This window comes from Ostrea edulis, chromosome 2 (assembly GCF_947568905.1).
Source record: "Ostrea edulis chromosome 2, xbOstEdul1.1, whole genome shotgun sequence".
Lineage (NCBI taxonomy): Eukaryota > Metazoa > Mollusca > Bivalvia > Ostreida > Ostreidae > Ostrea > Ostrea edulis.
In genome coordinates, this window is record NC_079165.1 from 30658736 (window position 1) to 30683767 (window position 25032).

The 25032-nt window shown below is 35.5% G+C and overlaps 1 protein-coding gene across 4 annotated transcripts in view; it reads right to left on the reverse strand.

The window, feature by feature from the left end:
* Positions 1-5186: 5186 nt before the first annotated feature.
* The window catches only part of LOC125678879 (la-related protein 4-like), a 48774-nt gene continuing 28928 nt past the window's right edge, over positions 5187-25032 (reverse strand). For 2 of the 4 annotated variants that reach the window (XM_048917643.2, XM_056153734.1), the window contains 13 exons: positions 23033-23169; positions 20677-20780; positions 20329-20493; positions 18442-18552; positions 17000-17152; positions 15585-15656; positions 15068-15156; positions 13376-13651; positions 11295-11340; positions 11091-11183; positions 10548-10903; positions 10080-10179; positions 5187-9690 (listed from right to left, as the gene is read on the reverse strand). In XM_048917643.2, the coding sequence (XP_048773600.1) occupies positions 9376-9690; positions 10080-10179; positions 10548-10903; positions 11091-11183; positions 11295-11340; positions 13376-13651; positions 15068-15156; positions 15585-15656; positions 17000-17152; positions 18442-18552; positions 20329-20493; positions 20677-20780; positions 23033-23169 (2017 nt within the window). In that variant the 3' untranslated portion in view covers positions 5187-9375. Of the gene's footprint in view, positions 9691-10079; positions 10180-10547; positions 10904-11090; positions 11184-11294; positions 11341-13375; positions 13652-15067; positions 15175-15584; positions 15657-16999; positions 17153-18441; positions 18553-20328; positions 20494-20676; positions 20781-23032; positions 23170-25032 lie in introns of all 4 variants that reach the window. The other 2 variants (XM_048917642.2, XM_048917644.2) reach the window with 1 other exon arrangement.

The window sequence follows — 25032 nt, forward strand, 5'->3', positions numbered from 1 at the left end:
ACTTTGATATTTTGCTTAGTATAAGGACTAGGATCATCAAATTTTGTCAGTTGATACATCTTTGGACTTAATATGTTGTCTCAAAAGTAGGTCATGGTAACCTACTTTTTGAATTTCGGAGGTTATTATTAAATGGATTTTGATGCATATCTTGGACACTTTTGAGCCTATGATCATCAAAAGTTGTTAGTTGATGGATCATGGGACCTTGAAGTGCGTCATGTGAAAAGTATGTCACCATGACCTACTTTCTGAATTTTATGGCTAATCATTTATGAATGCATTTTAGGTTGTTATTTCAGATACTGAGAGGTTTAGAATCATCAAACCTTGTAAGTTGATGCGTCTAGAGGCCTCAAACATATTTATAAAAAAAGGTAGGTCACAGTGACCTACTTTTTGAATTTTGCAGACATTCAAATTTCACATTTTCAATTTTAGATGCATATTTTGGACTTTGTCAGTTGATGCATCTTGAGTCTTCATAGTTTGTTGACCAAAAAGTAGGTCACCGTGACCTACTTTTGAAATTTGACAGCTATATTTTAATATTTCAGATACTATTTGACTTACAATTATCAAACTTTGTCAGTTGATGCATGTTGAGTCTTCAGAGTGTGTTGACTAAAAAGTAGGTCACTGTGACCTATTTTTGGATTTTGACAGCTATATTTGAATATTTCAGATACTATTTGACTTACAATCGTCAAACTGTCAGTTGATGGGTCTCGAGTCTTCAGAGTGTGTCGACCAAAAAGTAGGTCACTGTGACCTACTTTTGGAATTTGACGTTTATATCTGAATATTTCAGATACTATTTGACTTCAATTATCAAACTTTGTCAGTTGATGCATCTTGAGTCTTTGGAGTGTGTCAACCAAAAAGTAGGTCACTGTGGTCTTCTTTACTATTTGACTTGTCAGTTGATGCATCTAGAGTCTTCAGTGTGTCGACCAAAAGTAGGTCACCGTGACCTACTTTTGGACAGTTACATTTAAATTTTCAGGTACTATTTGACTTAACATCATCAAACTTTGTTAATTGATGAATCTTGGTTAGTGAGAATTTTTGCCTGTTCTACAATGTATCAGAAGAGCAATTCTAGGCCCATGGGCCTCTTGTTCTGTTTATCATTTCATTTCTCTGTCATATATCAAGATGAACCTTGCTGCTGTATAGCCTCTTTGTGTGTCACTCTAGATATGTTGCAATTTCAATCAATTTTTACCTCTCTTGCTGCATGGAGTTTTGTCCCTTTATTTCATATTTACTGTTTTATGAAGGGTACAAGATTTATCTGGCTTACCCCTTCCAGTTATCAAGCGAGGACCTTCTTATTGTACAGAGTGTTTGTATGGGTATTAAAGATGTGTATGTGGCAAGGATTTTGATTTCCTACAAATTTTGAAAAAAATTGCAGATTTTTGAACTTTGTCAGTTTTGAGGAAATATTCCTGAGTACAGCAAGACATGGTTACAGTGAACACACTTAATGAATTCAGTGATCTTCATTCCCAGTGGATTTAAAGCATTCATAAACTCGAATATCTTTATAAGATTTTGAATGAAAGATATCTCTTAAATCAGAAAAAATATCTCTTTCTGAGTTGGAGATATCTCTCTTGAGTTTAAAAAATTATTCTTAAATGCACATGGAATGCTCCCCAAAGCGGAAGTGCGCCAAAATTGTGTTACATGGCAGAAGAGATGCAGACATTTTCAGCTTTCGATGTGCACATATGTAATGAATGAAAAATACAAACGTCTTGTACATTATAATACTTTTATTATTTTCATTGTCAAACAAATCTACTGTTCATCACAGTAGAGACATGTTCAGCCAATATGAACATATGCATTTATTACTTCCTGCAAAAGGCGAAGGTCATAGACAGGAGTAACCATTGACAATTTATAAAGGCCATGCGTTTAATTTTAAGAGATATCTCTTATTCATTTTCTGAAAGAGATATCTCTAACTTTAAGAGATGTCTCTTTTCCATCAGTAGAGATATTTCTCAAAGTTGAAGAAATATCTCTCAAAGTTAAAAGAGATCGATGTCTCTGTTTCAAATAAATAGTATAATGGCTTGCCATAATTTTACTTTTTATTAAAAAAAGATCTCTCTTTAACTTTGAGATATCTCTTAAGTTAGAAAGATATCCTAAGTTAAAGAGATATCTTTTTACTGATGCAAAAGAGATATCTCTCAGAAAATGTAATAGAAATCTCCTACTTTAAGAGATATCTTAAAGTTAATGGCATGCCCAATGGTTAGTCCCATCTATGACCTTTGCCTTTTGTATGATGTAATAAGTGCACATGATGCACGGGTTAATTGAATAACCTGTATTGTGGTCCCCACGGGTTAACTGAATAACCTGTATTGTGGTCCCAATGGGTTAACTGAATAACCTGTATTGTGGTCCCCATGGGTTAACTGAATAACCTGTATTGTGGTCCCCATGGGTTAACTGAATAACCTGTATTTATCAATTTAATGTACATGTGCTCGACCATTCTATACAGGTTGTATTACAATATGGTATTGTCTTGGCTTCCTTCAAGTTGAGGGAAGGAATTGGAATTATAAGAATCAAACATTCTTTTGGAAGAATTTATCGATGTGTAAACTCTGGACATTTTACTCACAAACTTGACATAAAAGTGCTTTGCACTTTTATTCAGTTTGTGAGTAAAATGTCCAGAGTTTACACATCGATAAATTCTTCCAAAAGAATGTTTAATCCTATAATATTATACAAAGTTTGACTTGACCTTTGAAAACGGGTTTTTCCGTTTAATCATGGGACACATGTTCCCAGCCTATAAAGGACTGTATTTACATATGTATTAGCTCACCTGAGCTGAAAGCTCAAGTGAGCTTTTCTGATCACCCATATTCCAGCGTCCGTCCGTCTGTAAACTTTTCACATTTTCAACTTCTTCTCAACAACCACTGGGCCAATTTCAACCAAAGTTGGCACAAAACATCCTTAGGTAAAGAGAATTCTAAATTGTTAAAATAAAGGGCCAGGCCACCTTCCAAGGGGAGATAATCAAGAAAAGGTAAAAATAGGGTAGGATCATTAAAAAATCTTCTTCTCAAGAACCACTGGGCCAGAAAAGCTGAAATTTATATGAAAGCTTCCTTATATAATGCAGATTCTAAATTGTTAAAAATCATGGCCCCCGGGGGTCAGATGGGGCCACAATAGGGGATCAAAGTTTTACATACAAATATATAGGAAAAATCTTTTAAAATCTTCTTCTCAAGAACCACTGAGCCAGAAAAGCTGAGATTTATATGAAAGCTTCCTGATAAAGTGCAGATTCTAAATTGTTAAGATCATGGCCCCCGGGGGTCGGATGGGGCCACAATAGGGGGTCAAAGTTTTACATACAAATATATAGGAAAAATCTTTTAAAATCTTCTTCCCAGGAACCACTGAGCCAGAAAAGCTGAGATTTATATGAAAGCTTCCTGATATAGTACAGATTCTAAATTGTTAAAATCATGGCCCCCGGGGATCGGATGGGGCCACAATAGGGGGTCAAAGTTTTTTGTTTGGGTTTTTTGTTGTTTTTTTTTTTGTTTGGTGCAGATTCAAGTTTGATAAAATCATGGACCCCGGGGATTGGATGGGGCCTCAAGGGGGGCATCAAAGTTTTACATACAAATTTATAGGAAAAATCTTCTCAAGAACCACTGAGCCAGAAAAGCTGAGATTTACAAGAAAGCTTCCTGATATAGTGCAGATTCTAAATTGTTAAGATCATGGCCCCCGGGTGTCGGATGGGGCCAGAATAGGGGGTCAAAGTTTTACATACAAATATATAGGAAAAATCTTCTTCCCAGAACCACTAAACCAGAAAAGCTGAGATTTATATGAAAGCTTTCTGATATAGTGCAGATTCAGGTTTGTTAAAATCATGGCCCCCTGGGGTAGGATGGAACCATTGGGCCCAAGAAGTTCACATTTACATGAAAGCTTTCTGACATAGTGTAGATTCAAGTTTGCAAAAACCATGGCCTCCAGGGGTAGGTTTGGGGCCATAATAGGGACTACGGTTTTACATGCAAATAGATATGGAAAATCTTCTGATATGGACCAAGGTGACTCAGATGAGCGACGTAGCCCATGGGCCTCTTGTTTGACTCACAAGGTTCTGAGAGACACACTGCGCCGTACAATAGGATCTGGGACATTTATAAAAACAGCTCCAACACCTTCTCCAACATCAGAGAGCAATAAAATGTTAAGTCCCAAGACAGCTTTGTTAACATCAGATTGGAGGACCTCACTCTGATAAAGGATAACCTGAGAAGAAAATAACTTTTCAAAATATACAGAGCATCATCAACACCCCGGGGAACATGTACACCATGTTTGATGATCCTAGTCTTACTAGTATGGTTTATTCTTCATGAATACCCACGACAGTATTATCTTGACCTCGAGAAATAGCTTGCATTTTTCTCTCACCATGGATAACATGTCTACTCCGGTTGATTATCTGAACCTTCTATATCCTTCCCACAAGGGGCTGAAGGATAAAGACGGACACAAAGAAATACTGCACCATACTGAAATACAACTCTTCCATATCGGTTAAATACGTGCATCAAGTTTTATTTCATAGTATTTGCGCATACAAAATTCATCATTTGAAACATGCATCTAATTTGATGATGCAGACATCCAATGCAGGCTTCACCTTTAGGAAACCAAGTCTGATGACTCTACCCTTATTTATAAACATCTTTTTTCTGATGCACAGGGTGCTGAAAGACAGACAACACTGCTATAGTATAGTATGACTAATGAAAATGACTCTTAGCTAATCATCATCCTCTGCCACTTGTAATAAGTAAATGGTCTAGTTTAGATGCGCAACAGGAAGAGAGAAAATGCAATTGAACGGGATTAAAACCCAGTCCTCCTGAATCCCCACCGAGCTGTCTGGCCACCAGCGGTTGAACCCTAATGACCGCTACATACCTCCTTCCTTAAAATGTCTTCACACCTAGAAGACATCAACACAGGATTTTATCCCCTGGCAGGCATTTTCACCTGCAAGTTCCAGGGGCTAATCTATTGCACAAATGTCACATGGAGAAAATGCAATAGACCAGACTGGGAGTCAACCTCCCTCCCTTAATGAAATTCAAAACAACAAATTCTGATGAGGATGCTTGTTTAATTTCATTGTACCTTTTTTAAAATTGAAATTCACAGTAAATGTCCAAAAACATTACATCAATATAGAAGTATTTCAATAAAATCCCAAATAAGGTTCTCAGCAGAATGATTTCTGCATAAATTTCAATGGTTTTGCATTAACTAACATTTAAATGGTTGTACATTTCATATTGAAAGAAAACTATGGCATGTTTTTCTTAGAAAATCACTAATTGACAATTTAGTTGGTTAAGACATGCTTACTTGCAATAAAGTTGCAGTCAAAAGAAGCATACTAAATGCAAAAATAAATACTTGACAAACATTTTTGTTGTATTTTATCAATTCAATGAGATCATACACACCAACTTGTACACGCTTCGACTCACTGAATACATGCACAGAAATGATCAAACAAAAATTGAAAAAAGATAAATTTCTGAATACATGACACTCTAACCTTATCTTACACCTATAGGCTGGTGGGGAAAATATGTACATGGAACAAAATTACTTGATTGGAAGGAAAGTCCACAATTATGATTAAGCTGTTGAAAATCGAGCAGAAATCATGAAATGATAAAAATTATGACATTCAAATCCAGATAATGGTTAATAATAAATAACAATAACATATATATATCCATAATTGCATAAATATATGCACCCAGTGTCCATATTTCTGGGAAATGTCTCGAATCTTTTCCTTACTCAATGTTTACCGATTTGAATCTGATGTATTTTGCAGCATTTGATTTTTAGCATTCACCAATGGGGTATTTGGAAGCACACATCCTGTTCAAATCGAGTTTACATGATAATTCCTGGTAAAAAATGTATGGACTTGGTGTCCTCAGTTCCTCAAAAAGACCCATTGATTTTTAACAAGTACGATCAGTGCAATTAATAAACAAGATGAAATACTAGATGTATGAAAAACTTAGCAAAATGACTATTCACCATGTCCATGACTGATCAAATCAGAAACCAGAGAAAAAGACTATCACCCACTTAGTTTACAAGTTTTGTCATCCAAGTATGTACATATACTTCAATACTGCATGATCTTAGGTTCAACAACTGGGTATATGGCTGCATAATCACAAGCAAGCAAGTACTGTGGATACTCTGAAAACAGGCACAATTAGTTTGGAGTTGGAACTTTCTCGATGAAGCTAGCCATTGCACTATTTGAATATTATAATTACGTATGAGATGATAACATAGGGTAACACTAAGTCGAATATCGCTGGATATGTTGTCAATTAATCCACATTACCTTTTTTCTTTTATGCACTATCAAAAGCATTAGGTACAACTACTAGAATTCACAACCTAACATGTCCCCCTTTTCTGTCTGTATGCCTTTTCTTTTTTCACAAATGAACGTCTTACTAGTGCCTTTGCTAACGGTTATCTACTTTCATGTATTTGCCAGTATGTCCTTAAACAACCATCATCACATTAATAAAACCAATGCCCTAGAAAAGTCACTATTTTCAGTATTGTAGCAGAAAAACAGAATCTTTTATCACTGACATCGGGTTACATTTGGGGATTTTCATGAACACAACATGGGGATGTAGATGCCAAATAATTTCTTCTCCGAGTGTCAAACAAAAAATGGCACTATATATTATGAAATGGTCAGCACCACTACACATGATACCCATCTGGGATTTAACATTCAGTTCCACTGTAACACCTTCATCCAATGGCATGGAATGACAGTGTCAAATCCTAGAGGGCGCTACACAATTATGGAACTTGGCTACCCTACAGGGATCCCACAACACAGAGAAAGCCCCTCCAGCGAATGGGTATTAGAGCCTATAACTGGACAGAATACTAAACTATCCGATCCCACAGGACAACAGTCTGACATAGGCGTCCTGTACAATCTCAGCGGAATTCAGAGAAACACTGCAGCCCAACAGTAATCCCAATAATCTGTCCACCAGTAATCTCTGTCAACTTGAGAAAAGGAATGAAGTCTTTTATGGTTAAAATAAATTCATACTCAAAGAATGTTTGGCTATAAGCTCAAATCTTGTATAATACCTTGCCATGACTTAGAGGTAAATAGATAAAAAAAAAATTAAAGCACTGAGGTTAGAATGTAACTGGTGCAGCCATTAAAATATAAGTGTAAGGAAAATATAACAAATGACTTCAGAACATCCATCCACACACTACATGTACATGTATAATACATTAACATTCAAACATTTCTGTCAACAGACACTCCAAAAAATCCGTTCTAGCTTCATCATGTTACAAACAATCTACACACATGGATTTCATGCACAAAGGGATTACAGATTTTATTCCTTGTGAGTCTTGTCTCCATGTCCTACTAGTTTACTACTACTACTTTGTATACACAGACCACAATCAACAAGATACAGCCTGTAAATCCACAGGAAACTGCTTTATGCTATTTGCACTTTTGGATATTGTCTTCCTCTGTTGTAGCAACATATACACGGCATAAAATCCTGTAATTCATATATCGTCACATGTAAACATGATGAAATTAAAACAAAACAAATTAAATCACACCCTCGCTGATTTAACAAATTTACATTCACCAATAAATGAAGAAAGGAAACAATAAACAAAACAAGACATACTATTATACAATTCAAGCTTCAAGCAGACAAAAAAAATATACAACATGAGATACCTGTGCACACCGCACTGTATCACTGTACATCGACTCACAGAGGGCACCTGTCAATTTTATCTTGAATACACAAACATCTGTAGCAATTACTCTAGACTAATGGATAAATCTTCCAGCCAAAAATCTAAAGAACATTAAACATTATTAATGCAACAGCATTGACAATAGATATTACATTAGACATGGCATCAAGGACTCCATCAAATAGTTTTGCCATGAAATTGGGTGATTGGGAAGGGTTTTAAATTTAAGAGAGAAATTCAACATGCCCTCTGACCAATACTATATACAACAACCCACAACTTTTAGCAACAAGAAACTTTCCACTCATGTACACTCTTTACTAGATAATGAAAAAATTGCATCATTTACAGTATGACAGAACCCTGTCATATACAACTCATTTCAACATATACAACTATCTAATTACAAGATTTCAAAATATATAGATTTAATGATCCACTAATAATTCCTTGCAACAATATTTTTACAATACCCTGCCCTCAATATTAGGATATGTACATCCCTTGTTTATGTGAAATTATGGTTATTTATAATTCTGACACAATTGGGTTGGGAGATCACTAGCAATAATAAAATCAAGCATTATAACAATGTAGTAACATAATTACCAGCCAATCAACTGAAATAAATTACGCATGGGCACCATTCTTATGATATATTTATGGAGGTTTTCACCTCAGGAATTTACTTCTTTTTTAAAAAAAGAGAGAGAAAAAAAAAAAATAATCGAACAATGTTGCAGAGAAAAAAAATCCAACACCAAAAGAATGAATGAAATGCTGGTTAACACTTGGAGCAATGACAATCAACAGTAAAGTATCCCCTCTTCATGAAATTTCACCAATAAAAGTGCACTAAGTACTTTAAAGTCTACATGGGGATTCCCCATTAACAGGCATTAAAATACTACAATTCAAATTAAAATACCTTTCCTCAAAAGGAAATGCACTACTAGTCATTTGCTCTATCTATCGACTGCTCAACTTTCTATCAGCACTGAGTACTTTTCTATTAGGTGATATGACGAATGTGTCAGTACATGAGCACAACTTTTTGTCTGAGGTAAAAAAAATTCTCGAGTATGCAACAATGCACTCTCAAAAATCCCAAACAAGTTTGTTACAGCAACATAATCAATTCATGCATTAATTTGTTTCTCAAATAAATCCAAGTTATCTGGAAAACAAAACTTTTCTCCTTAAATTAATTACTTTAACAACTCTCATTAATAGCAAAAGGAAAGATAGAAATAGAGTAGGCAGCATAGAAAAGGTGAAAAGACAATTCACAGGTCTGCATGTCTCAAGACAAATTCTAAAATCAATCCATGTGTGACTTCTGTACATAATCTGTGCATGATTTTCTCACAAATTTCCCTCAAGAATCTTTTCCTGATGCATGAAACTTTGGCAATATCCAGTAAGCAGTTTCTAATAATCCAATTTTCTCCCTCTTCAACTAGTGCCCAGTCCCTGAAACTTTCATTTTGTAGATAATCGGGAAGTCTCGCGCTCACTTCTACGCCTGTCCCTTCTCTCACGGTTTTCCTTGGCTCGGCGCCCACTGAAATGGCGCTGGTCTCTGGGGAGCTCCGAGTCTTTACGTGGGCCTGTTTGGTCTTTCTTGGCAGTGGATGTCTTGGCCTGTGACTGTTCTTTCAGTGTATTCTGTTGTACACTTTCTGAATCAGAGTCTGAATTATTTTTCGATTCTGCAGCCGAATCACTATCTCGACCACGTTGCACCATTTGAGCATAGGAAAGTTTGACGGGGGAGTTTTTATCGACAGATACCTGCTAAAAAATAAAGTATAAATGTCAATAATACTTGATATCTGAGAGTAGCACTGGTTTTCAATGAATAAATTTCAATTTTTTAATCATTTAATGCAAATATAAATCTGAAAATCAAATACTGCAAATCACTGACAGTTCATGAGACTATACATATATCATCTTGCCTTTTGTTTTTATCAGCGAAATATAATCATGAAAATTCAGTTTATTTATCAGAATGTGTACATCTACAAATTTATTTGAAAAGAAACATATTTTCGAATCAGGGCACCTTTGTCAATTTACAGAGAAATACAGTTCTCATGAATAATTTAGAGCACAGTGTCACAATACACTAGTCTATAATCTCAAACATTAGTGATATCACGATCCAAGAAAATTTAGCTTACTGCTTTGACTTGGTTCACAGGAGACGACTTGGAAACAGTTGAGGCATGTGTGTCAACATGATTTACAGCTGGTTCCTGTATACTGCTAGTTTTCTGTGGTCTACAGAAACAGGCAATAGTATATGATAAACATTGCTATAAATACTTGTACGAGAACATAACATGAAGTACAGTACAATTCTATCACTCGTGCTTAAAATAATTCATTTTCACCATTAGTGGTTTAATGACATCATTAGTGGTTAAATGACAGAGACAAGTCCATGCTGGATGTTCCTTATAAACATACATCAAATTTGCTTTCCCTGTTACATGTGACATTGCTGCAAACCTTTATTTGGATTTGCATCCTCTGTCAGATTTCACAGCACCAATTCCTTGCCATATTTTAATTCAATATTAACAAATAATTGAGCAATTTTAACATCATTTTCACAATATTTCAAGCACATCTAGAGCACGACTTACTTTTGAGGGGAGACAGCAGGAGGTGAGGGTACCCTTGGAGGCGGGACACTATTGCCCCCACAGTTACTATTTGAGGCAACGACTGTTGTCTGGGTGGGCACAGCACTTGCACCACTTAATGCACTATTATTAGTATTATTGCTAGAATTGTCTTTTGATGGTTGTGAAGGGGGTGTTGAGGGCCTGGGGGTGGCAGGAACTCCGACAGGCTCCACGTGTTGTGATTGGCTACTTTGTTGAACAGGTTGCGATACTTGTGCCTTTGTTACGGTTTCTCGCACTACAGGTTTTGCAGTACCTTTCACAACATCTGATAATTTGCTTTCAAATACCTCATTGTTAGAAGATGAGGAATTCTGAAATGAAATCAAGAAATGGATGCTGTATCTACGTTATACAAGATTCTGGAGATAGAAAAATACATATATTTGTGATTTTCTTTGAATCATGTCAATGATTATAAATAAGACTTTATCCCTGAAATGGTAGACACTATAACTCTATCCCTGAAATGGTAGACAGTATAACACAGTTTATACATACTGCTGGCACTGGGCCTGGTAATGGAGGGAATGAGTTTATTTCTAGATCAAACTGAGTCTCAGCAGCTGGCTTCTCTTTGGAGGGCAGCTGTTTCTGCAATAACATTGAGGAAGAATTCTAATCAACAGAAAAATATTTTTCTAAGAGAATCAATTCAACCTTTGCATTCCAAAAAATAAACAAAACAGATTGAGAGACACTCACTCTTGGACCTCCTTCTTCATCACGCCTACGTCGACTTCTGTAACCCCTGTAAAACAATAGTCTTTACAATGTACAGCAATTTTTACAGAATCAGAAAAGCATCTGAGAGGATCGGTACACTAAGAAAGTATTTCCTCCCATGTTACTTGCACACCTTTATTCTTCATCCACAGGCAAAATTTTGCAAAATGATGAGGAAATGATTTTTGTTTAGAAAATTAAATGGCGGTCGTCCACTAAGGGCTGTTCCAGAAATGATCAAATCTTCGATCTTGGGGGCATAATAATAATCAAATTTATATACATGTACTTAAGGTGTTAATTCTACATATTATTCGAGGTGAAGGTATTAAAGAATTTTTTTTAGATACACTCTGGACAGTGACAACATAACACACATACACCCTAAAAAAATATCCAGAACTTCCTTGATTGTTAAAAAATCAAAATAGTTGGAGCACAACTTAATTATTCATATAAAACGTACACAAAGTTTTAATCAATTCAGACAAGGTATACCTACACCCCCCACCCCCCCCCCAAACTTTGTGTTTGCAGGGTGTACTGTTCTCAGTTACTGGTTGAACTACATTATGCATATTAGTCTGTAACCTCTGACCCTATAACTTGAAAATCAATAGGAGTCATACATAAATTATGACCAACCTGCTTATGAAGATTGATGGTTCAAACATCTCTACAGAGACGCAAAACAGTATGTCCCTCTTCTTCAAAAGGGGGCATAACAAAGAATTTTCTACTAATTCATCCTCATTCTTAAACAAATAACGTCACAGCATTCCATTGTTATTGCATAGATCAAAGAATGTTGCATCCGTTATTCTCCATTATATACTGACTTATCTATAGATGATCAGAACAGCCACACACACCAAACTTCCGCAAGAAAAATAAATACATGGGTTTAAAATGTAGTACTTATTGAGACTGTATCAGTTTCATGCCTTAGACTGGATTAGACGTTGTGGATTGCCTAATAACAGCTGTTAAATGTAGACCTACATGTACTGTGTGGCTCTTCCACAATCCTACCAACTGTTTTTATACTTCATGTTTTGCTAATGTAAAATAAAATCAGTAACTGATCATTCTATTTCAAATATCATGAAAATTAATCAATGTATGTTATAAACAAATTTATATAAGACTGATGAATATTTGACATTCAACCAAAAAAGCGATCATCTGCATTCCAAGATTGATACACATGTAAACACGTAATGCAGACAAGTTGACCCTCTTCCATGTGTGTGTAGTTTTGTTGGGACTGTGTGTTCAGAACAGATCAGGTAAATACATTGCACTGATATAATCCATCATCATCAATCTTCTTGGTCTCGAAATGTTGTTTGAAATATTAAAGACTTGGCAAATGCCTCAGCTTTTGTATTTCAAAACAACACTTCTCAACCTCGGAGGTTATCATGCAACATGCATGAAAATGCATACTTTATTTATTAACTTAAAGTATTCAATGTATTTCACATCTTAATAAATGAATAGTATGAATTTTGTAATCATGGCATCATTTCCAAGAGTTTATCAAATAAAAATAACCCACCATAGGAATTTATAAAATTATAAAAGGGTTTATCAAATAAAAATAACCCACCATAGGAATTCATAAAATTTTGATTTCTGCTTAATTCATTTCACTTTGAATTTTACATTGAAATCTATGAGAAGAGCACGTTCTATTAAAATATTTTAAAAAGAAATTGTATTTTTATAAATATTACTTGGTAAAAAGTTACATAAACGCTCTCTTCATAAAACTATACAATAAAATTAATCATTTACCACAGATATTTCTAGAAAATTAGATTTTTCTAATATTTATCAAGGACAGAAAACTCCAGTTTCAGGTGCAAAAAGGTCGGCTTCTAACCATTTACCAGTCATGTGAATTTGAACTATTTCATTTCCATCATTATTTAACAATAAACATTTATCTTGATTTAAATTGTTAAATATTCTTTAATCTCCTTTCGTTATAGATTGAATACCTCAATAATATATTTGACAAAACTCAACTCGGCACATCACCGAAGTGTACCCACCTTTGAGCTGGTGGAAGTCCATCTGATTGTCGACTAGAGATACTGGAATTATTGGTGTCTAAGTTATTGTGCCCTTGCTGTTGCACGCTTGAGCTGTGTGAATGATTACTGTTCTCTCCCCGATTCCGGTTTGAGTAGGGAGCAGGAGACATCTGGGAGTTGTCTTGGTGTCGTGGACTAGTTCTGTTGTGGTTGATAGTGTTACTTCTCTCATAGTTCATTCGGTTGTCCAACCTCTCTGGGTTACTCGAACGATTTGGCCGACCACTGTTTCTACTGAAACAAAATCACACTCTATCTTTCAAAATTTTCTGAAGTATCAAGAACTGTGAATTGATTTTGTATCATTTGGAGAGCTGATAACTACTCAGCTTCCGTTTCATACCAAAAAACAATCTACAATATATTCATCATGCCGTGATCAAATGCATCAATCCTAAATTCATCTGATATATGTAATTTGGTAAAATCCACTTGTCACCCAATACTTCAGAAAAGACGAGGATTTATCTTCTCCATTAATCTTTTTCTAATACTTTGCACCCTAAAAATATCCTTTGGTGCATGTACATAGTACACACCTGATGCACTTTTTATGTAAGTGAATGAGAGAGTTGCAGTCATCAGTCTCTCAATTGACATTAATAGTATATTTAGCCACCCAGCTACCCAATCACTTACGTTCTTCACCCAACCACTTGTAAAAATCTAGCCTAAAGATCCCTCCCTTGTTCATCCACTGCAGTTTTCATTAAGACTTTTCTTCTGAACACGTAATGTCCTCATTCCAAGCTGCTGTACTTCTCTCCATCCTCCATTCACTACAGCGTAGCGTACTTAACAGCCTATCATACTTCTATTTTCATCCTCCATTCACTACAGCATAGTGCACTTAACAGCCTATCATACATCTATTTTCATCCTCCATTCACTACAGCGTAGTGTACTTAACAGCCTATCATACTTCTATTCTCATCCTCCATTCACTACAGTGTAGTGTACTTAACAGCCTATCATACTTCTATTCTCATCCTCCATTCACTACAGTGTAGTGTACTTAACTGCCTATCATACTTCTATTCTCATTCTCCATTCACTACAGTGTAGTGTACTTAACAGCCTATCATACTTCTATTCTCATCCTCCATTCACTACAGTGTAGTGTACTTAACAGCCTATCATACTTCTATTTTCATCCTCCATTCACTACAGTGTAGTGTACTTAACAGCCTATCATACTTCTATTCTCATCCTCCATTCACTACAGCATAGTGCACTTAACAGCCTATCATACTTCTATTCTCATCCTCCATTCACTACAGCGTAGTGTACTTAACAGCCTATCATACTTCTATTCTCATCCTCCATTCACTACAGCGTAGTGTACTTAACAGCCTATCATACTTCTATTTTCATCCTCCATTCACTACAGCGTAGTGCACTTAACAGCCTATCATACTTCTATTTTCATCCTCCATTCACTACAGCGTAGTGCACTTAACAGCCTATCATACTTCTATTCTCATCACTGGATTGGTGTCTTTTTGTGTCACCCTTCCACCTAATAACCACATGTATCAATGTACCATTTATTGTATTTCACCTTGCAATGTTTGTTCCCTGCTACCCTCTTCTATCTGTAAACCAACGTTTGGTTGTTGTTTTTGTTTGTTTGTTTTACATGTGGATTACCTGTTTCTGTTCATGTTGCTGTACTGGTGTCTGGGGGCTGTGGTATTCAGCTTAATGGAGGTGGGTTGATAACCGTTCATGGCCAGCACCTGCAGTAGAGATTCATTCTGTGGGAATGTAGTAACACATAGTTCAACATACATGTACATGACAAAAGCATGGATATAAAGCAGAACAAGCAAAACCACCAATTTCACGTCACCACTTACACACATGCAATAATTTCATTCCATGTTAAGAGTTCATTTTATGATTTGTACCTTATTTTCTTTTCCTGAATAAAATGTACGAAAACAAGAAAATTCTTAATCATACCAAAGAATAATATCTTCACAAGAGAATAAAGGAGCAAGTATTGCACCTAGGTCCATAAAATGATACAATGCAAGGTAAAGAATTTCAGCCTATTCCCAGACCATACACCGAGTGAGCCATCCTAACCATTTTAAGCAACTATTGGTGTTTATGCAATAGGAAGACTTGAACAGTTCTCTACTGTCAGAGGATGAATAGTTACCATGCTGGGGTCCAGCAATGTTGGACTAGTTGGCCATTGAGAGAGGAGTGGATTTGGTGCAAAGAAGGGAAGCTGAAAAATAAAACATGTATAAGCTACAGGTAGCTCTTCCACAAAGGTAATTTTTTTCAAAAACATTTCAGATATTAATATCACATTATTTCAAATATTTTCATAGACTTTAAAAAATTGCTGAAGAATGTTTTTGTTCTCCACTAACTAAACTATTCTACCCAGTGTTTTATGCTGTTCTTATCTGTAATTCAACCTTTACCCAAAAAAAATCGTTAAGACAGTCCAAATAACAATAAATTTGACTGTAAGCGAATGGAAATACTGGCCACATTACTAAATGTTCACCAATATACAGTAAAATATCTCTATCTCGAAGTCCGAGGGACCTCGAAAAAACTTCGAAATATCCGGGGGTTCGAGATATCCAAAATAGATCTTGGATATTTTTTTTTGAAAGAGGATATTTAATGCATAGTATGGGATTTGTATTATAAACAAAAACCCCGTTGCCGTTTCTTATAGTTTAATACAAGTTGATAAATTAATACTGTGGAATTTCAAAGACAAACATTTCGTTTTTTTTTAATATATATAAACATCCAATTGAATTCACAATGTGTTTAAAATTAAGATGATCGTGCCTGTATGCTTACTTTAAGTTTACTGATGTCCAGGCTCGACTGGGATGTAGTTTTTGCGTTGTAATGAAAGAACCTCTCACATAAGAAACAAAAAAGACGGATTTTAAATAAAAAACCCTTAAATGTTTATTAAATAAATTTTAAGTGTTTTCTCTGTTCTAGTTTTAATGATGAAGTGTGTATTATTAAATGCATTATCGTAATTAAGAGCATTACCTTCAAGCGTACTTCGACGATTTTGTGCGTTTATCTAACCCACATGTTAATGATAGAGCGCGTGTCATTCAAAACACCATCCCTGGAATCGGGTGCGTTAGTTCATAATTGGCGGTGAACTTTAGCCGTAATGTTGGAAGGATTCACTAATCACCCAGCTGTTGAACCATTTATTGCGACCTGTGTCTACTCGGAAAAGGCGAGCGTGGATTAGCGGTCATTAATTATAATTAATGTAGCCGCGTGTGTGAATGTGTGACTTAACGACGCCAGGTATGGTAAGCAGAGCGGAAAATTGACTGCACTTCGAGATAAACCAGGTGAATTTAGGGTATGGGACCTTGAAAATACTTCAACATAAGCGAAGTATTCGAGATTACCGTGTCCGAAATATCAGAAGTTTTTTTTAATCATTTATATAGGGAAAACGGCCGGGACCAGCGGTCGACTTCGACTCAAGCGGGGTATTCGAGATAAACCATATTCGAGATACAGATATTTTACTGTACATGACCAAAATGGTTATAACAAAGATTGACTTACAGGATGTCCATTTATGTACTGGGGCACCCCTGACATGAGGGGAACAGAGGCCTGTTGGGTGGAAAACGGCTGGCTGGTCATCGTGGGCACTGTGGCCTGAGACTCGGATGGACTCGTAGGCTGTACAACCTGCTGCATGGCCTGGGCATTCACCTACATGAAAATTTCAACAGTTCCATGATTTCCAGTTCATGAAAGTGCATAATCGCACTTCAATTTCCATAAACGTCATGCATGACTACATCAAATATCATTATATGATTCAATAACTCTGAGCTTTCAGACTGGTCGAGATCCATTTAGAACAAATATATATTCACCTCTATGTGCCTTTGAGGTGAAAATGATACAATGATTAACATTTCTTAGGTCAATATGATGCTTTAAATACATGAGAAGTTATCGCATATGTGTTTGGGCTGAAGATCATCCAAGGAAAATCATATTCTGAGGGCACTGCTTCTTTGCCCCCTGGGTTGGACACTGCTTCTTTGCCCCCTGGGTTGGGCGCTGCTTCTTTGCCCCCTGGGTTGGGCACGGCATCTTTGCCCCCTGGGTTTGGTGAACATTGTAATTCTCAGGTCGCTAAAGCATCAAATTTACCTCAAAAATGTCAATAATTGTTTTAGAATATGGTTGAATATTCAAAACACCAAAACTAGCTACCAGAGCCTACAAAACGGATACCTGCTCGGTTATCATTGTGTAAAGCTTGAGTACAAGACCAAGTTAAAATTTATTAGAGAAGTGAAGAGTTGTTTTTTTAATTGTACGACTAATTAATTCAAAATAACGAAACTGGCTACTAAAACATGTAGAGCTTACCAAACGATACCTGATGGGTCATACTCCAGTTTGTGATATAAGTCAACCTCCTTTTTTACAATCAAAGTGCAAGATCGCCAAAAGCGAGTAGAGACGCGCGTTTTCATTGAGTGACCAATAAATAATATTCTTCTGTATCAATTTTGAAATCCCAAAATTTTTTGGCCCAGTGTTGGAGAAATCAAATGTTATATTCACCTCAAATGCACATGTAGTTGAATTTAATGCTTTATTTTCCCTAGGTTGTTTGATATTAGCAGATTGGAAAGCATAGAATTATTCGACAATATAATAAATCATTTCATTTTTCCAAAATTGGAACAAAAATAAATTGGGAATTCCAAAACTGATACGATTGGTTATTACTTCACAGGTAACTAAAGCTCAAAAATGCTGATAAATGTATAACCCCCCCCCCCCCCCCCCCGGCAAATATTTACATTTATTGATGTTTTGTCAGCAATAAACTTATGCTGTTTCATTCTTCAATTAAAAAAAAGGGGTGGGGTGCACTTTAATAAACACATGTGATCTTTTAACAATGGAAGCTTGGGTTGCTCTGCATAATTAGCAAACAAATAAATTGTACATGACATCCATAAACAGCTGACTCCTACCTGTGCTTGCTGTTGTTGTTGTTGTTGTTGCTGTAACTGCTGGTGGTACCGGCTTTTGTACCCGTTACTGGAGTATGTCATTCTAATCAATGGCTTAGCTTTTATCCTAGCCTGTAAACATTTTATCAGTTCAAGTATTACACCATAACAAGCAATTCTGCCTCATCATCACGTTTTATACACAATAAAAACAACAGTCCAGCTACATGGGTACACACAGACAAAAAGAAGAAATATTCTGATTTCACTTTGGGTACTGTAAAACACTTATCATCTAATTGATCAGGGAGACGACATGAGGTTTGTGAATGTTCGATTTCTTCATTACTATGCATATGCCTATAGGAAACCATGCAATGTCTTTCATTCCAAAGATTACATACAATGTGAAAAGTAGAATCAGACACAGACAAAATATTTCAAGGTTGGCCAGTTGTAAGGTCATATGAATAATTCTGTTGTGACCTTATCATCTGATTTAGTGACCTCAGAATGTATCAGTACCTTCCTTCAACCACTTAAAAACTCCATAAAATCACATCACATCAAAACTTAGGTTGACAGATTGGACAATGAAAGGTGACAATGCGTAACTACATGGTCCCCACATCTCCAATGCAGCCTTATAAAATTTCTGACATACATGCCTATGGCTTTTGGTTGATCAAGTATAAATGTCCCCTAAAAATTACAAAATACCTATTTTTCCTAATACAAATTCAGATACACCCCTCCCTCCTCTTTGCTCTAAGGTCCATTTTGTTTCAATAACACTTTCAAAAATTGTGAAATATAATTAAACATATATGATGGATTAACAGTGTTAGACTGTCGTTCTGTTTCCTTCATTTCTAATTCATAAAAATATCAATTGATTTTTCCTTCCATATTTCAAATACACATTTTATGGTAACAATCTTTCTTTTTATGAGACACTTCCTTTTACGAAATTAGCGACTGCAATTCAACACCAATGAAATTTACAGAATAAGAAAAAGAATCACTTTCTGCTGGCCTGGAAAGGAACATTCTAATCGATTGCAGGAAACAGATAGTGCCCATTCAATCTCTATACATCTTCTGGTAATAAATACCTTTGATGTTCATAAATAGATTTATTCCCCCATTAACCACAAACCAACAAGTTGGATGACCTCTAGCCCTGACCATATAAATACAATTAAGATCACAACAACTACAAAAGTGGCAGGTATTTGTTTCTTGTCACACAGTGCCAGACACATTACATCAGGGTGCTTTTGTTTCTTGTCACACAGTGCGAGACACATTACATCTGGGTGCTTTATTCACGCACAGGTCTTTGTAGGTGAATTTTTAATTAATTTCTGCAACTCTCCACCCAAAAGATTAAAAAACAGAAATCATTGTTTGCATTTTTTTTTTTTTTACACAACTTTGTATGCATGTCACATCAGTATGAATATATCACACCTGTTATATTGGTCATATCAAATGACAAAACCACGGTATCTATAAAACTTCACATCACATGTGAAGGGTTACACCAAAAGTGTTCAGACAGAATATTTTCCACACAAATAAATACGGAAGGATCATTTTTCACACATTTTATCAACAGTTTAGTGCATTAATTCAGGAGCTTTGAGAGAATTCAGAAAAATCAAAATCCTCATTTGAACTTAATACAAAAACTATTTAAACAGTCAGAAAGAGCATAGCCGAAAAAAGTTTTCACCAAGCAATATAACGCATAATCAATGTAGGCTAAAAAAAAATCCCACAAAGAGTGATATATAAATCCTCCTTCAGCCATAGAGTAATGATGCACTTCTTGGCCCTCTCCATAAAATACAGAACAAGACAGATGTGCTCAGAGAAACATTTTAAACAGAATCAATCTCTCACCATGATGGGTTTTCCCTGAAAGTTTCGGACCTCTTCCCTCAAATACTGATAGGCTCGCTGAGCATCTGTGTCAGAGTCAAAAGTCACATACCAGTTGTTATTGTGGGCAAACTCACAACTCACAAATTTGGGACAATTTTCTCCAGCAAATAATGCCTGAACTTCCTGCAAAATATAAGAATAACATTTCATAAAAAAAATTTAAATTAATTATAATGATAACAAAGATTTATATTTAAAAACTGCTTTAATTCTATGCTACTATCTTATGAATGAATTCGAATTTCCTTTTTAGCTCTCAATTTTTTTAACATATTGGAAAATATTTCAGCATCAAAATTCATTTACCTCAACTGGTGTGGTGTCTGGGATCTCCCGAAGAATGACAATACATCGATTATGGTTTGGACGCACTTTTTCTCCTTTTTCATCAACCTGAACACCTGCACATTCTGAAAGAGTAACAATCTTCATCATCATCATCTTACAGACTGAATCAATCTTCTCTCTTCAGAAGATGTAAAGGCTCCGAATGATGAAAACTTTGGAACATAATGTGAAGCAGATAAACTAAAACGAACATTTTCATTTAATTAAAAAGTAAATAAATTCCAAACCTTTATTTGCATCAAATGAGAAACTTAATACTCATTATTTTTATATCTTAACATATTACGAAAATGTTAAAACACTGTAATTGACTTCCTAATTAATCAACAAAAGTTATCATTTACTTTTGCCCCAAAGACGATTTTATTTGTCCTGGGCAATCAGACAACAGTTAATGTTTATCTCTGTGAGAAATATTACACTCAGAACTCATTAAAACAATTCCCTGGCTAAGGTCCCTACAAGAGTCAGAGATGCATTGCACTTTTAAGAAATTTTCCGGTTTGTGAATGCATACATTATTAATGAACTCGATTTTCCGATGTTTTAATGATATGTCTACTTTTGCTTAGACTGCCCAATACTAAGAGTTCTAAACAAGGCTGTAGGGATCAATAACTACTTCTGATAACTCATTATTGACTATTCAGTCCATAAACAATACAATGTCCAGGGTCTTCACTACATTCTATTGGGGTCTTGTCTTTCTGTCGTTGAGCTTAAATGTCATCTGTGGGTCAGCTGAAAATGTCTTCATCTTGTCTGTCCTATAAAAACGACATTACAGAGGAACCCAATCGTGAGACTCATGGTGAGCAGCCATTTTTCTCACCTTGTCAGAATAAGGTCACCTGCTTTGAGAAAATACACCAAAGGTATGACCCTGGACACACATTGTTGTAATACTGACAATTAGAGTCAAACAGGTATATCTTATGTATATCATATTCCCAGGTTAGCTGGTACACGTTTGGTCTGTTACCCCAGATATTCAGAATGCTAACATTGCCTTAGAAACAGAATTTTTTTACCTTATTGAGCATTCTAGAACGTTTTTGAATTGCACTCAAATGTTTTTTATGTAGGGAAATTTCTGTCATTAACAAAGATATTATTACAATGGATGCCACCAACTCTAATTTCTAAAATTGTCCCTATATATAGATCTTTGTATTGGATCACACAATACTACTATGTAAGAGCAGAAACACTGTGTAAATTACTTCACCCTACGGGACTCCATTGATATCTAAACTAACATAAATAGCCACTATCACAATTCAATGACACAGCATCTCTACTCCCCCACACAAGGCAGTAAATAACTCTTTCCTATCAGCTACACTGAATTTATACGATTATGAAATGTACATACATAGACGACTAAGATTTCTACCAAGAGCATTATCTCACACAACTTCACAATGCAAAGTATGCCTTTTACCCTTTTGTTTTCTTTTCAGAGAATTTATTTGCCTCCAAACCTAACAAAATACCCATTAATCATTTCATCCCAGCACAAGATTACTGTTTTCAAAGATGCCTACAAGGGGATCCTCTTACAATGTAATTTCATCTATCATAACCCATCAGTTGCTTAGCTTTGATGCTATGTGGGGGGAAATATAAGTTACTTTCACAATATTCCAAAAGTGCACGTTTTTCTTTCCCATTTAACCTTTCACAAAATATCTGACTGAATATGCTGACTGAGGATTAGTGTTCAGTAGTTTTATAGCCAACCAAAGGATTTCTAGTGGAATTCTTTGCCTTGTCTCTGGATTCTTGAATAAATTGTCTTTATCATATTCAGATACGACACTCGAATTTATCCGATCTAAATAAATTAATATCCATATTTGGTAATAGCAGGGTATCTTTCCAACACAATGTGTAACAAAAACCAAAAAATACATTCTCAGAATTGGTAATATGAATAAAAATTTAATGTTTACAATATGGAGAAAATATCTAAATCTACTATCTTATTTCAGCTGCCTCAAACACAGGTCAATTGTTCCTTGACCATGCTAGCTCCTTTCCCAAAAATTTCAATAAAATCCACAACTTTTTCAAATATATACATGTACATCGGGCAATGTAAATAGGCAAACACATTACCTCCAAATAACTTCATATGAGGAAATAAATTAAAACTGAAAGATAAAGGATCTGAATCAATGTCCAGTCTGGCACACACACCATGACCTGCCATACCAATAACCTGGTGACTCGTAGTGGTGCAACGAGTCAAAAGTCATAGATTACAACTTGTAAACTCACTCCAGAAGAATTACCAGACTTGTTGACTTACCTCGAAGAAGTTGTACAATGAGTTGCAAGTCATTGGTGAGCTCCTGAATCTGCTCTAGGTTAGCTATGGTGGTGATGGGGACATACTGATCGGAATCCATCTGTGACTGTAGGTATGTATCACTGGACAAATTATCTCTGTAAACACACAGAGGATGGCTACTTTATACTGCATAATAAGCAACAGCACAAACATTGCGGAGAATAAATTTTGTGGATAAAGTTGAGTTTGACCATTGACAACAAAAACAGGTGCAACCCTTGATGTCACTTTCATTTGAACTGACACTTGCCCAGATACACACAGACAACTGATGAAGATCACTTCAAGGCTATTTACTTTTCATAATCTCCATTACATGTATACCTTGACCTATGATTTTTTGACTCAGAGATCCAAAGGAATCAACACCAATAGAGAAATTGAGACTAAAATGGTCCATACATTATTGTTCTGAATGAATAAAAGGAAAATAATCTATGAATACCCTCTGCATCCTTGAAATGGAAGGGATAATTATACAGAAACACACTTTCATTCAAAGTTTCCCATTTTGAGACTGACTTGAGAAAAAAAAATGTGCCAACTGACAAGTTTTGAATCCAAAATATCAGAAAATGACATCCCTGTCCCCCTCTTTTACAGTCAACACTGTGATTTTGAAAAATAAACAAATATGCTGTTTCTTTATGTGGTCATTAGTCCTTTAATTGTTTATTCAGTGCTGATGGGCACACATATTTTTTAGCACAGCAGACACCTGGGCAGCAAGGTGTGAAACAGCTTTTAGGTAAATTAGTCTTGCAGTGAAACTATCTCTTGTCATTAATTGTTTCGTTTCATTGTATAAAAAATAAACAAATTCTCCTAATTAAATTTCTTTTAAATTTAAAGTCATTATCAAAAGGTTCATCTTATTTTGCTTTGCTAAGAAAAAAAATCCTATGGACATAAAAAAAAAAAAAAAAGAGAGAGAAGAAAATACAACTCGCTGTATATTTGAAACTAAAAACCAAGATTCAAAATAATTTTTGTATGTTGGTATTTTTGGCTCATATCTCCACCAAATGAATTGAGACTCAGACTATTCACATAATTAAACTAGAATTTCCTCTGCTCCCATTTTCTCTAACAAGATTTATCAAATGACAATAAATAATATGAAAGATGGCAATATTCTGCTTTAACTTCATACATGTGCTAATAAATGGAGAAATAGACAAAATGAAGTAAATGGTTGTGTTCAGGACCCAGTTGCTTGAAGGTTAGTTAACTTTAACAGTTAACTTTTACATGTATAAAGTGTTAACTAGACATTAACTGTCAATTAAAGTTAACTAGTCTATCATTCATGCAACTGGGCCCAGAAAAGCTCACTTTAGCTTATAGCTCAGACAAGCTAAATTGTAAGATACATACTGAAACTATCTGAATATTTTGATTTATACAATATTTCATTCTGGTACAGAACAGTATTACGTGAGAGGTCTAAAGCCTAAGTAAGCCACTCCTTATTTTTTTTATATAAAACATGTGAAAAGTGTTAACCTTCAGAAGCAGAAGAAAATTGTAATAAAGATTGGTAGATAATTCTAATAAGCCGATTTGCAATTTGTACATCTAAAGATGTGCGGTCATATACTGACAGGAAACAAGCCTCTAGCAAAGAGCATCTACAAGTTATTTCTATGGAGTCCCATAGTGACCTTGACCTTTGACCCCAAAATCAAGAGTAACAAAGCTACATGTGAAGTATGAAATCAATAGAGCAAATAATGTTGCCTGTAGATATTGATTGTTTTACATCAGGTCAAGATTTTTTCATTCATGTCACCAGCTGTAGGTGAAGTACCACAAATTTGAATCTATGCTTAGCGCCAAGGGCCATAGCAGTGAGTGTTCTTTAACATGCAAACACCTTTTGCAACACGGGACATCCATTTTCAAGTCATATCTGAAAGACCTGTCATTCTCACTTCTGAATGCTGAGTGTCTGGCGA